At 43.2% G+C, this 14,844-nt stretch overlaps 1 protein-coding gene across 2 annotated transcripts in view; it reads right to left on the bottom strand.

The window, feature by feature from the left end:
* COLGALT2 (collagen beta(1-O)galactosyltransferase 2) overlaps nt 1–14,844 on the bottom strand; it is a 133,274-nt gene that overhangs the window by 24,611 nt on the left and 93,819 nt on the right. For both annotated transcript variants that reach the window (XM_043485329.1, XM_043485330.1), the window contains exons 5-6: nt 11,230–11,434; nt 4,797–4,916 (exon numbers count right to left, since the gene is read on the bottom strand). In XM_043485329.1, the coding sequence (XP_043341264.1) occupies nt 4,797–4,916; nt 11,230–11,434 (325 nt within the window). The remainder of the gene's footprint in view (nt 1–4,796; nt 4,917–11,229; nt 11,435–14,844) is intronic.

Raw genomic sequence — 14,844 nt, 5'->3', positions numbered from 1 at the left:
TGTGAAAGCTGATTTTCCTTATGTCCTGCAACTCACTCCAACCTGTTTCTCTTTCATTCTTCAAAAACCCCAGCTTCTCTGAAGCCTGTTGCAGTGCTCTGTACCTCCTCTTCATGCTCCCTCAGCCACCGGCTCATAGTCTCACTACCCCACCACCACTCTTAGAAACAGCATCACCATGGTGATCCAACAACCAATAATCCAGCACCAACGATCATTCTTCCAGTGACCCACCACATTGTTTGCATCCATCACACCCTTCTTGTTCTCACTCCCATCAGTACCCAACCTAGATTTCATGATCTTCAGCTCTAACCATCCCTTGGAAGGACCCTTCATTCTCTTCCACTGATCTTGCTTGATAAAATTCCAATCCTGATTAAACCCAACTGTCCTCTTCCCACCAAGAACACTGAAGAGAGAAATTCACACTGTTGTGTTGACTGAGTGACTTCAAAATTACAACCACAGATGTCAAATTGGCACTTGATACTGCCAAATGATGCAATTATGCTTCCACAGTAAACTTACTTTCCCACTCTCTGAGGTGTCTATCTTATGCCTTGTCCTCTCTCCTGAAATCTTCAACATCTCTCTTGAGCTGATGACTGGATCACATATGTAACAGAGAAAATGTTTAAAGCCCAGTTAGACCCATCTTTCCCTTCCACATCAAGTCTACAAACCCAGCTGCCTCTCTGCCTACATACCCTGCCTTTCCGTCTGCTACACCATCCCTGTTCTATCTAGAACTTGTTTTCTCAAGGGCCTTAAATTATCTTCTTTTCTACATCATTAAATTCTCCCTATGTTTTGGACTTTTCTCATTAGCATACAAACAAGTTAAAATCTGATCTTAAAAAAAAAAAAACTTAAAAGACAAAACACAATGAAACGAGACAGCCTCTCCCTTGATTTTTCACTCTCTTACAGACACTACCCTATTTCTCCATTTTCCATGCCAACAAGAGCCCACTTTCTCATCTCTCCAGGGCTCTCTCTTCAGCCCACTCTAATGACTTTTGTCCTCATCATTGCACTGAAGTAGTTCTTATCAAGGTCATCACAGATCTCTATCTTCAGAGAACCGGTGATCAGTTCCCTATCCTCATTTTACTTGACTTCTCAAACGCAGCTGGTTCCTTCTTGAAACACTTCTCAATTTCTTCTTCCAGTTTTCGGGCTGTTTGTCTCCCCCAGGGATTTGTCCTCCACCCTGTCCTCTTTTTCTATGCTCTCTAGCCAAGCAAGTTCACACTGTTCCATGGCTTCGAGTATCTTTTTAATGCTGATAACTCTCAAGTGTCTGTTTCCAACTGGATTCTCTTCCCTGAAGTCTAGACTCACTTATTCAAATGTCTCCTAATCTCTCCATTCAGATGTCTAATATATATCTTAAGCTTACATGGCCACAACTTCCCTTCCAAGTCTTTCCCCATAAAGCCTCTCTGATTTCATTAAATGATACACTAGGCCAAACTCCTGGAGTCATCTTTGATTCCTTTCTTTCCTTCATGGGCTGCATCCAGGTCTCTGTAAGTCCTGTTGGCTCTACCCTCAAAATATGTCCTAAATCCACCTGCTTGTCATCACCTCCCAGCTACAGTTTGCATTCCAACCACCATCATTTCTCACCAGGAGAGATGTACTGGTCCCTTTACATGCCAGTATCCACACCACAGCATGAATGATTTATCTAAATACATAAAACACTTCATGTCACTATCCCTCCCCCATCCACATGGAATTCTATTACTCTTAGAATAAAATCTGAATCCCTTACTGTGGCCACAAGGCTTGCATGGTCTAGAGAGGGTCGAGGACAGATTCCAGGGACCAGAGCAAGGGGATGGTTTAAGGATGATTCAAGAACATTACATTGATTGTGCACTTTATTTCTATTACTATTATGTCAGCTCCACTGCAGATCATCGGGCATTAGATCCTGGAGGCTGGCGACTCCTGCTGTGGAGGAAAAGAAGAGAGGGCACTGGCCAGCCTCTCTGAGCTGACATCTGCTTGGAGTCAAGACTGATAGTCATACAATGGGGCTGATAAGGGAAGACACATCACCAAGCATTGAACGGAGTCCTAATAACAGGAACACTCTCAGTCTTATGGAGTTGATGTCTATTCTTTTATGTGCTCCTCTCAACCCTGCAAAGTCAGTGTTCTTATCCTTACTCCACAGATAAAGGAACTAAAGCTTTTAGAGGTTGTTCTTTCTGCCTACATGACAGAGCCTGAGTTCAAGTCTGTGAGTGTAACTTCATGTTCAGAGCTCTTTGCGACACAGGTTTTATTCATTTGCTCATTGTTTCATTGTCTGGTCATGCATTCAGCAAGTATTTGTCCGTTACCAATTATATATCAAGGACAGTGCTAGGTGTTTGAGATAGAAGGCAATAAGATACTGCCCTTGGCCTCTGGGTCTAGAACACAGAGGAGAGGCAGGCATATTGAAATTAAAGAAATTCACAAAAGAAATTCCTAAGGGCTGGTTCTAGAAATACCATGCCAGTGAACCAAGTGATGATTCAAATCTCATTCCCCCTACAAATACTGGTTTCCCCCCCACACACATTATCTCTATTACTCTCTGTACTTATAGAAAATAGTAGTGAGCTCTTCTTTCTTTTTGAAAACTCAGGGATATTGAGATTAGGAAAGACCAAATGGCTTGCAAATGATCATGTGCATCAGCAGCAAAGGCTGTAATGTGGGGGTGCTTTGCTCCCCATCCCAAGTATAGTCTATGGTCATGCTTCGCTCATTACCACCAATATGACCCTGCTAGACTGGGCTGACTGATGTTTTGCAAACACAGTCCTGTGTAAATACAGTAGGAGATCTTGCTATTTAAAGGGATCTTCTGATGAATCTTTATAATTATTATTGTCCTTCTTACCTTCTGGTCCTAACTATGTTTCTTAAAAGAAACATTTCTGTTCTTCTCTGTGTCCTTGATTTTTAATTACTTCTCAAACACTTTAAATTCTGAGCCAGCCTTTTCTGAAACCATCCTTTTTATGGAGATTAGCTGAAAAACCTCATTGGACTCTTTTTCAGTCCTTTTCTCAGTTGAACTTCCTTCTATATCTCATGTTCCTGTTTTCCTAAAATTCTATGATATCACATTATCTTGTTGATGAATCCCCAACTTAACATCTTTAGACTTGATAGAACTTAAGTGTCAGATTCATCTCTTCATCTATCCACTGGGCAGTTTATTCATTTATTCAACAAAGATTTGCTGGGTACCTCCCAGGCAGCAAGGGATGGGTTATGTCTTGAGACTAACATGAAACAATGAATTTATTGCCTGGGGGTGAGGAGCGGGAAACAGATATTCACAGGCCACTCAAGGTTTTAAAATGAACTCATGTTTTTTCTTTGAAAATGTCTTCTTAAATCTACATGTGTTTAACATTCCTACAGTCATTGCAGACACTCAAGTCAGAACTTAGAAGTTTCCCTCGGTCCCTCTTCTGCTCATCCACAAACCTTTGGCTAAGTCTTTTCAAGTCTATGTCATAAGGTTCATCTGTACTCTCACTGCTCCTGCCTGAGCTCAGATCCTCACCACCTTCTGCCTAGTTTACCATATAATATCCAAAATGGTCTCTTCACTCTGACCCGAGTCCAGCATCCAGTGCCCTAGGCTGCAGCTATACTTCTTTTACCAAGAGAGTGACCTTTCTAAATTCAGATTTTAACCTGACGTTTCACTGCTAAAATCTCTTTAAAAGCTCCCTTCCCTTCAGGAAAAGTCCAGACACCTTCTTTTACGTTAGAGGTCTTTCTAACTGAGCTCTTGCCCACCTTCCAGCCCTGCTTTCCACTGGGCCTCCCAGTCACACCCACTGCCCACATACCCACATCCTACACGCTAGTGATGAATAACAGAGTTTCCCAGTTACTGCGTGAAGATTCAATGCAAATGTTCCCTCCTCTGCATAGCCATTTCCAAGATCCTCCCCCAGGCAGAGTATATTTGTTACTTTCTCCTTTAAACACCACTGCACATTATACATAATAATTAGTGTAGCCCCTCATTATCAAGCATTTATCGGTTCTGACATCACACCAGACTCAGAGGCAATATGATACAGTGTTTAAGAACCTGAGTTTTAGAGATAGCACTGTTGGTTCAAATCCCAATCTGTCATTTATTTAGCAGAATGATCTAGAATAAGATACATGTGATACATCCCAATTTTTTCATCTTTAATAGGAGGATAATAAAACACTTTTCATTGAGTTATTATAAGGATTAATGAGACAAAGTACAAAAAATGTTTAGCATGATCTCTGCTACATCATAAGCTATTATTAAGTTGAAGTTGTAATTACTGTTTTTGTTAGTATACTTTTTATATATATCATGGGGAATTGGCCCCCAAATCCCAGATGTTTTATCTTCATTTCACAACTAAGGAGGTTAGATTATTTGCCTAAAGTCATATACTTAGAAAGCAGCAAAATCAGAGTTTAAATCCATACCACAAAACACCATGATAGCCATTATAACATGCTATGAAATGGATTTACTGTATACCCAGCTCTCCACCTGGATGGGAAGCTCCCAGGGGGCAAAGTTCCCTGGGGGCAAAGACACATTTCCATATTTGTATTTCACATAAGGAGAAGTTTGAAATGAATGGACAAATGAACAGCTATGTTTCAACCAAGGCAGACTATGAGAGTCCAGTCCTGGGAGAGCAGAGATGCGGCTGATATGGACATGGGGGCAACAGAACACAAGCCGCGGCTACCACCAGGCCCCGGTCACTCACTCATTGCTTCTATCTGCACGTGGATGAGGTTCTCGATGTCCTCCTCCAGGGTCTGATGGGGCTTCAGGGGGATGGGCAGGTAGCCGTAGTGCTCTCTGTTGCAGAGGTACATCTGGATGCCTGAGGACACAAGAGAGGGACAAAAGCGGCCAATCAGAAGACACACGTCTGGGGCTTCCCTGGTGGCTCAGGGGGAAAGAATCCACCACCTGCCAGTGCAGGAGACACGGGTTGGATCCCTGGGTGGGGAAGATCCTACATGTCACGGAACAACTAAATCTGTGCACCCCAACTACTGAGTCCACGCCCTAGAGCCCGAGTGCTGCAACTACTGAAGCCCACGTGCTCTAGAGCCTGTGCTCTGCGACCAGAGAAGCCACCACAATGAGAAGCCCACACACTGCAAAGAAGAGTAGATCCCGCTCACCACGACTAGAGAAAAGCCTCAACAGCAATGAAGATCCAGCAAAGCCAAAAATAAACAAATAAATAAAATTAAAAAAAGAAAATACACATATTCATTCTACAATGACCATTAAGGAAAAGGAGACCAGACTGTTTGGCACTGAAATTGAACAAGTAGTTGTTTCGGGCAGGGTATGCAGACCTCAAAAATGCTCCTTTATTAAGAAAGTATAACACAGTATTGGAGGCAAAATAAAAAACCTGGGCCACTCTTCAGCTCAGAGGAAATTGATTTTTTCTCTCTGAAGAGAAAGCATCCTCATGGCCTGGAAGGAACACTAAAGGCACAAAGGGATCAAAAAGGAGGCAAGGAATTCCTGTTCCAGAGAACAGAATGGAACACTGTAATCCATCCACAGGAAATAAAGAGAAGACGAGGAATAAAAGCCACATTTGATATGAAAGCAAACAGGAAAATCCCATAAGGCTGACAGATTATTAAAGCTAACTCTAGGCATATGCAGAACAAAAAATAAAAAACAAAGGACACTTAAAATTTTCCATGAGTCTCCAGGTCTTGATTTCTCCTCTTAGCCCACATGGACTTGGAGTTGACCAACAGACATGAAACTTCTATAAAAGAGTCAGAAAAGGACAAAAGGAAGCCTGCATTTCAAGACCTGGTAAGAACCTGTAGTATGACAATACCAGGTCATGGCACAGCCCTCTTGTTTTCAACACCTGTCTTCACTGCCCCAGCTGGCTAACTCCAAGAATTACACAGAATCTTGGTTCAACCATGGAGCTGGGGATACTGGAATCAAAAGGGCCTCAGAGAGATCCAGCAACTGACCGTCCTGACAAATGAAAAGATTGCTTAAGTAAATAGATGAACTTGCCAAGCTCTGGTCCATGTGTCCAAGCTTCTGATTTGTTAATTTCTATAATCACCTATACTTTCCAGACAGAGAATTACCTGCATAGAGACTTCTCTGTTTTGTGCAGATGACATTTCCTTCAGTCAGCAAATCACCCGTCAAATCAGGTGAGGCTGTCTCATAGCATTAGCAGGGAAGAACAAAAAAAGAAAAGAGTTTTTCTCCTCCCCATGACTGAACCTGGTTCCCATCAAGGCTGGACCAGTAAGTCCTGTCACTTCTCTTGCTTTCATCAGGAGAACTCACTGGTGCTACTGTTTGCTGACACGAATGCTTCTGAGAAACTTCAAACTCAAATGGACCCACGTGCAAAGTTGTGATGAATTCAGGAAACAGGAGGGAAATGATTTAATGTTTAGGTTGCCTCTCGACCCTAATTAGGGAAATAATTTTACCATTCAACTTTCCAAAGCTTTGGTTATAAAGGAGAGATGGGACCTAGCCAAGCTATCCATCAAGTGTGAGGAGACAAGACAGGCAGTTTCAGACACGCAAGGTCATTGATATTTACTTGCCATCACACTTCCTCAGACAGTGGCTGGATGATGTGGAAGAAGGAGAAGAAAGAGGAGTAGGGGGAGGAAGGAGAAGGATTATTAATAGAAGAAGATGATGATGACGCAGGACATAGTGAACAGGAGAACCAAGAAGAGAAGACGAGAGAGTCGCAGGTCCACGCCTGTGGCTCCTCTCAGATCGGGGAACATCAGGGAGCTCCAGGAGAATCTTCACACACACGCACAAAGAATGTCTGCTGAAATCTGACCGCTCTGAGAGGAGTTCTAGACAATTGGGGATTAGCTTTGGGTTGTATTAGCAATAATAAAACTAAGCAAATAAAAAAGGCAATTGTTAAGTCAGATATGAAAGGAAAACTACCCACAGTCAATAAATGGAATTTGGTTCCCATGATTATAAGAACCAAAACACTGACCACAGCTCTATCAGTACCACACAGCTATCAAGAGAACGGGGCCAGACTTCCCTGGTGATCCAGTGGTTGAGAGTCCCCCTGCCGATGCGGGGGACATGAATTCAATCCCTAGTCCAGGAAGATCCCGCATGCCACGGGGCAACTAATCCCATGCGCCATAACTACTGAGCCCACACCCTACAGCCCAAGCTCCACAACAAGAGAAGCCATGGAGATGAGAAGTCGGCACACAGCAACTGGAGAGTAGTCCGCAGCTCGCCGCAACTAGAGAAAGCCCACGTGCAGCAACAAAGACCCAGCGCAGCCAAAAATAAAGTAGATAGTAATAATACAAAGAGGACAGGGTGATGGGAAGAATGCTTTTGCACAGAGGGGGCGGAGGGAAGGGACAAAACTAACTCCTCTTCGGTAGTAGAGTCAATTTGCATGCATGCCCAGTCATGTCTGGCTCTTTGTGACCCCATGGACTGGAGCCTGCCAGGATCCTCTGTCCGTGGAATTTTCTAGGCAAGAATACTGGAGTGAGTTTCCATTTCTTATTCCAGGGGATCTTCCTGACCCAGGGATTGAATCCACGTCTCCTGTGTCTCCTGCATTGGCAGGCAATTTTTTTTTAACCGCTGTGTCACCTGGGAAGCCCAGTAGAGTCAATAGGCACGGCCTAAAGCAAAAACAGAAATTCGAGAAGTAGCATTACAGGAGCTCCCTGGTGGTCCAGTGGTTAGGACATTGGGGTCTCATCTCACTGCTGAGGGCCTGGATTCAATCCTTGGTCAGGGCAACTGAGATTCCACAAGCCGCACGGCATAGCCCAAAACCCCAGAAGCTTCATTATAAGCATGCTATTTAGAAAGCTAGATGTGACTCTTACACTTGTACCACCATCTGAAAGAGTGAAAAGTGTCGGTCTTCTAAAAGGGGGAAATGGCACAGGATGGTGACTGCTAATTTTATAATAAACCAAGGGGGACTATTTGAACTTGATGAGACCATGTGCCTGGATAGTTGGATAAGAATATAAAAATTTGAAAAGGAAATGTGCTGATAATTACATAAAATCTATAAAAGAATCTGGTATTCTCAGGCAAAAGTTACTTCTGGGGCAAACAATTTTCTCTCTAGAAAATAATGGTGAGGGATACTACATATTGAAGGCCTATACTTCTCCTAGGAAGGTAGCAAACATTTTCTTGCACTCATATAGTATGTTAATGTTGCAAGATTGATCTACCTACCTTTATCCTTGGTGATGGAAACTCAGAGTTGAGAACCTGTGCTCTCCCCAAGGTCACCACATAACTCATTAATGCCAAACCTCTGTCCCTAAAAAGCCAATGCCAAGTATCTCTCCATGTGCCCAGGGTCTGGAAGCCAAGTCGCAAAACTAGTAGTCAGAACCAGTCTCAGAATCAGAACTCTGGACTTCCATCCCTGCACACAGGAGGCCCTTTTGCTCACTGCCCGTGATCTGTAGGAACAGCTCTGCCTGCCCATCACCCACATCTCTTGCCTCTCTGACTCACAGCAGACATACGGTGGATGACTAGCTGGTGCCAAAGATGGTTACTGTGGCCACGATACACAGCCCAGCTCACTGGCCACAGCGGGAGGTGAACTCCCGACCCTCGTTTCATAGGAGCCACAGAGACTCGCCCATGACCCCTGTGCTCTCTTCTTGGGCTGGATGGGCAGCCACACTCCAGCACCCTTGGACTGCTCCTCTCATTCATCATCCACGTGTGGCCATGTCTGGAGTCGGAGGTGAGACATTAAGGTTCAAGGTTTGTGGTTAGATGGTCCTGCCTGGGACACGTGGACCTTCTCTTTCCTTCTGGACATTTACAAAATGATACTCCAATGGATGATCCATAGCTGGGGAGCTTCATAAGAGTGAGAACAAAAGAATATATATCATCTTTCATCTTATTCTTTCAAGAGAGAAGGAAAGTGTTTTGCTTTGAACATAAGAGGGAAAGAGCTTAGAAACACTCCATGGACTGTGCAGGACTTGAGGCTCATTTAAATCTTATCTAAAAATACTCCAAGCTGGGTAAAAGTGCTACCTTAGAGCCACATGACTGTCAGGAAATCTCTGTCATTCTCCCAAATGACAGCCATTCTTTCTGTCTTGACTCCTGCGCTGTTCACAGTTTATACCACTAATCTGACCCTCAGCGTTCACTGCTTCATAACTATTACTTATGTTTCCTCATGTAAAGATCTTACCTCCCTAGCTGTCACAGAGCCTAACACAATGCTAGATAAAGCAGGAAAGCCTAGAGGACTGATCCTCACCCCTTGCTTTTCTGCTTCTCCTCTCCCCACCTGAATCATCCAACAGTTCTGCACCTCTGCACCTGCTTTCAAATGTCCTGGGTAGACCCATGGGAACCTGACCAATAAAGCATGAAATCCAAGTGAACAGGCCAAGCAAGGGACGTAGCTGAAAAATTCCTATCCAGCCTGGTGTCATTCTTCCAGCTCCAAATCCAATTCTTGGTTTAAAAGATATATCATAATAATTTAGTGCCTGGGTCACAATAATGCCTTGTGCAATGTTTATCAAGGAGGCCTTTGTTAGGCATGGATCGTTACTGTAATTGTTAATAGCTCACTTTCTTGAAACATCCTTATTTTAAGCTCTTAAGCCAAGGTACTGGCACAAGTTGAAGGATTGGGAAGGCCTTGAGTTTGCTTCCATCCTGGAGAAATCAGAGCCAATTGCAGGCTATGTGGAAAGAAGCAGTTACCATTAACCTTGACATAAGGATTTTCACAAAAACCTCTAATCTACATGAGGATAAGAACCTTGCTTTTGCCCTGACACAGTCCTAAAAAGTGTCTATACCTGGCCAAAGAGTCTAAATGGCTCTAGAAGGCAAGGGGGAAAAAGCCAGCATTCCACATTTCCACCAAATATTCTCATTTCTACCAAATTTACAACTGATGAGTGGGACACCTATGGCTTCCAGGATGGCCTGATGTGAGCTGTAACTTGAATCTATATTAATATTCCCACCTGCTAGCAACCTGCCTCAATCACCTGTGGTCTGTAGATGATCCCATCCACCTTGACTGTATGGCCACATGAATTTGTATACCATTCTCCTGGTTTCTAAACTCACAGTTCCAAGTGGTTAAGTCACACATTTCTGGCTCATTGATAATGGGACCTGCCCTCTGTCAGGAAGGTTTGAATGACCCTCAGAAAGCTTTGCTTTCGGGATATCATGTATCTTTGTGTTGACCTGATTTAGTGAACTATATCCTCTCTGATTGCTTGTGCAAGTGACACAAGAGTAATAACTTATTTTCCTACTGACTTGTCTTCCTCAAAAGTCTACAAAGGTTCATGAAAGAGTTAAGTATGGCTTTGTTTTTCCTTTCATGAGGACTGTGGGAGAGACAGCTAGCTGCCTCCCAAAATCTATCTTCTCCTTCTTACAGACAGAGAATTGGGGCTCTAGACTGCACAGAATAAAGACGATATTCTGAGCCTCCCTTACAGCTAGCTGTTGTCTGATGACTGAATCTGGCTACTGGGCTATGCAAGGTAGTGATGTGTTCAACTTCTAGATGGTACCCTTAAAGGACAGCAGAGTGCCCTCCCCTCTCTGGTTTTCAGTTGATGACTGAAATATTACATCCATAATGATGAGACATTTTGGATCATATGATTAAGCGGTTAATACTTCACGGAGAGGGGAGAAACAATATAGAAGCAGCCTTGGTCTCTGAAAACTTTGTGGAACACAGTCACTATACTAGCTCACTTATTTGAGAAGAAATAAACATTTTTAAAGCCTGGGTCTTTCCAGTGCAGTTCTGGATCTCTGTCACAGTTTTCTAATTAATAAAAGGACTTATTCAACGAGCAGAGAATGCAATAGCACCATCAAGAGCCAATCACTTGCCTATGGCCACCACCACCACCACATTTTTTTTTTCAAAGAGAGTGGATTCTTGGGTAGGGGTGAGCTCTGGCTTTTGGTCATTGGTGCTCACAGAGACAGCAACCCAGAGGGTGCTGGTACGGTTACTGCAGAAACCTCTAACACTACCTCAGTACTTAGAGTGTTTTATTATAAAATGCACAAGACAAAGGAGCTGGCCATTTGTCTCCATGGTGGCAATACAACACGCATACAAACAGTACCTGCTTGCCTGCTGGAGAAGGCAAAGACAATGATGTCATCAAAGGTCCAGGTGTAGTCCTGGTGCGGGGGATAGAACACCAGCTTGTCAGAGGCTTCCTTCCTGAGGTCAATTAGGAATGTGGAGTGGACCATGGGGACCGGAAAGCAGCCCAACCTCTTCCATTCTCTAATCTGAAGATAGTCCGGGGTCCGTTTATAGAAGCCCTGGAAAGAGCAGATGGGTGGGTTATTTCCTCTGATCTGAGGGCTTCCCCTTTCCCAACCTTCCATTAGGTGGACTTCTAATGAACACCAGTACCAGTCCTGGAGCAAAGTCACCTTCTCTCTTTTTATCTTGGCCTAAGAATTTCCAACTGAGCTTAAGAAATGCTACTTACATTAAAAAAAAAAAAATCCTAAAAGGGTCTTGTTATCAGAAACAGATTGGTTTCAGCACATCTCTTCATTTAACAGCTTCATAAGAGTATACTTTATGTACATGACATCACTGAATGTGTATATGATGTCATTGAATATATGTATATGACATCATTGAATATGACATGTGAGCAGTCAGAGGTGGTTGAGCAGAGTAGTGGAAAGCAACATGTTCTGGGATCTGACTGCCTGAGTTCAAGTCCTGCCTCAGCTACTTATTGCATGTAGGTGTTGGTCAGGCCACTCAGCCTTACTGTGTCTATTTCCTCATTGTGAAACAGGAATGATGGCACTATCTATTCCAAGCGGTTCTCTGTCAAGTAAGGAAAAACCTGAAAAATGCTTAGAATAGTGCCCAGCACCAAGAAAGTATTGATAAATATTGGCTATTATTAAAATTACATTATATTGGCTGATTTAAAATTTTTTAATTCGAATATAATTGCTTTACAGTGTTGTGTTGGTTTCTGTCGTACAACAGCATGAATCAGCTAGGTGTTGTGTGTTAGTCACTCAGTCGTGTCCAACTCTTTGTTGGACTGTAGCCGGCCAAGCTCCTCAGTCCATGGAATTTTCCAGACAAGAATACTGGAGTGGGTTGTCATTTCCTTCTCCAGGGTGAATCAGCTATATGGATACATATATCCCCTCCCTCTTAAGCCTCCCTCCCTCCCCCATCCCACCCCTCTAGGTCATCACAGAGCACAGAGCTGAGGTCCCTGTGTTACAGAGCAGCTTCCCACTGGCTATCTGTTTTACACACGATAGCGTATATATGTCAACACTACTCTCCCAATTCGTCTCCCTGTTCCTTCCCACCATGTCCACAAGTCTGTTCTTTACATCTGTGTCTCTACTTCAGCCTTGCAAATAGGTTCATCAGTAGAATTTTTCCAGATCCCATACATATGCAATACTGAGTATTAATATATGGTATTTGTTTTCCTCTTTCTGACTTGTTGTTTAGTTGCTGTCATGTCCAGCTCTTTTGCAAGCCCATGGACTGCAGCCCACCAGGCTCCTCTGTCCATGAGATCTCCCAGGCAAGAATACTGGAGTGAGTTGCCATTCCCTTCTCCAGGGGATCTTCCCAACCCAGGAATCAAACCAGCGTCTCCTACACTGCGGGCGGATTCTTTACCGCTGAGCCACCAGGGAAGCCCTCCTTTCTGACTTACTTCAGTCTGTATTTTTAACTAAACATGCAGTACTTAAACATATAAATGGGGCCTTCTTTCAATGCAATTATTTATTCACTATTCTGGTGGAGTTGTCACTGCTGCATGCTTTTGGGGGATTCCTCTTTGAAAGTTCCCTCCGGGCAAGTATATAGGATGACCAATGCCCTTACTGTGTGGTTCTGAACACACTAGTTTGGAGTAACCCAGCTTGCTTTCCCTCCAAGCTCAACTGTTCATTCAACAAACATCTCCTGAATGCCTACCGCAATCCAAGCTGTGTGAGATGTTGGAGACATAGCAGTAAGTGGACAATCCCAGCTTCAGCCCATACAGGTGCAGAATCCACTGGAGCTCTACACTCCAGTGGCACCAGTTATGTAACTCGACTATTGCTAAAGCTCAAATCCATTCCAAAGAAGATGAAGATGCGTCTTGACAAAATATACTTTAAAGCATGTAGAAGCTTGGAAAGGCATTTTAAAATACATTTTAGGCAACAGCAGGCTCATGGAATGAGTGTAAAACTTCACAGGGCCAGCACTCTGAAGGGCACGATACCCATTACTTGCACAAGTTCTCGCATACTCCTTCATCAGTCACATTACTTGGCGGTCACACTATCTGCAGTGGTGTCAGTACCCACGTGGTAGGCACTGCAGCCTCTTCGTCATTTCTTTCAGCGTCCAGACTAGTGTTCTAGTCCAGCTAATGCTCACACTGACCACGTGATAAGGTAGAAGGATCACAAATGAAGCCTCAGAAGATACCTGTCTTAGCATCATCTTAACCACCTAGCTGATCAATCTGACCCCATGCTTCACCTCTTCGAGCCTAAGTTTTTCCTCCTGAAAAGAGGGGGTAAAAACCAATCTGTTGATCTCCCAGGGTTGTAGAAGGGATCACATGTGATCCGGTCTGTGAAGATACCTTGGAAACTGTAATGCATTAGATGAAGGATTATTATTTCCACAATTTTTTATTAGCCTTTAACAAAGATTACTTAACATCTTACTAGTATTCTTACTAGTATTACTAGTATTCTTCCAAGGGATAGAAGAATTCTTCCAAGGGATAAAGGGAAAACTGGTTCGTTAGAGGAACTTCCTAAGAACACACACCAAATACAAAGTTCTAGACTACTTAGGAACAATATTCTCAGACTGAGGAGCTTGGAAAATTCATGAGGATGAATCATGGAATACCCCGGGGACAGGGAGGAAGGAAGCAGAGAAGGAAGGGGAGAAGGAGACTTCATATGCTTCCTGCAGAGAGGTGGAGGCAACAGATGCGTCTCTTTTTCCACATAAACTGAATATTGTTGGTAATCATTCCTACTCAGTGGCCAGACATAACCGAGGTCATGTTGTTTTGAATGTGTTTAAAGGCACTGGACACCGAGGCCTGACTTAAGCTTATGAAGTCACTGACTGTTTCTGTTCCTGCCTTTGCAGAAGCCTGACTGAAGACGGCACAAAGCCAGAAACAGACATGAATAAGAATTTCCCTAAAATTGCCTAGATTTTACTTTCACCGTGCAAAGTAAGTGAGCTTTTAATATTAAAGCAAATAAGACAACAGAAACCGGAAGGCCACAGTTTTGAGGATAATCCACTCTCGATGCTGGTGTCAGTGCATTCAGTGCATTACTCATTAAAAACACCCTAGAGTGATGCTGCCATGTTAAGTGCTACAGATTATTAACTGAGAATGTATGAACTTAAATTCAACATAATATCTTCTCCTTAAGGAACTGATTGGCTTTTCTAAATATGAACTTAATGTGTCTCTGAAAGAGATGTGGATAACATACACTCAAAATCCCTTGGAACTGCAGGAAATATTTGTAACAAAAGAACAATGCCCACTCTAGTTGTGTGCAAGAGCCATGGACTTAAATTTTCAGGGAGTTTGCAAGGCAGTTGTCATGTTGATAGTTTAAAATCTGCAAAAACAAAAATCATGCTAATACCCACCATTCTAAGTAGACCACGAACAGCAAGTTTGCATGTGTTTAAT

The sequence above is a fragment of the Cervus canadensis genome, chromosome 13, assembly GCF_019320065.1.
Source record: "Cervus canadensis isolate Bull #8, Minnesota chromosome 13, ASM1932006v1, whole genome shotgun sequence".
In the NCBI taxonomy this organism is placed as follows: domain Eukaryota; kingdom Metazoa; phylum Chordata; class Mammalia; order Artiodactyla; family Cervidae; genus Cervus; species Cervus canadensis.
Note: the sequence above shows the minus strand (reverse complement) of the source record. Positions and strands in the feature narration are given on the sequence as shown.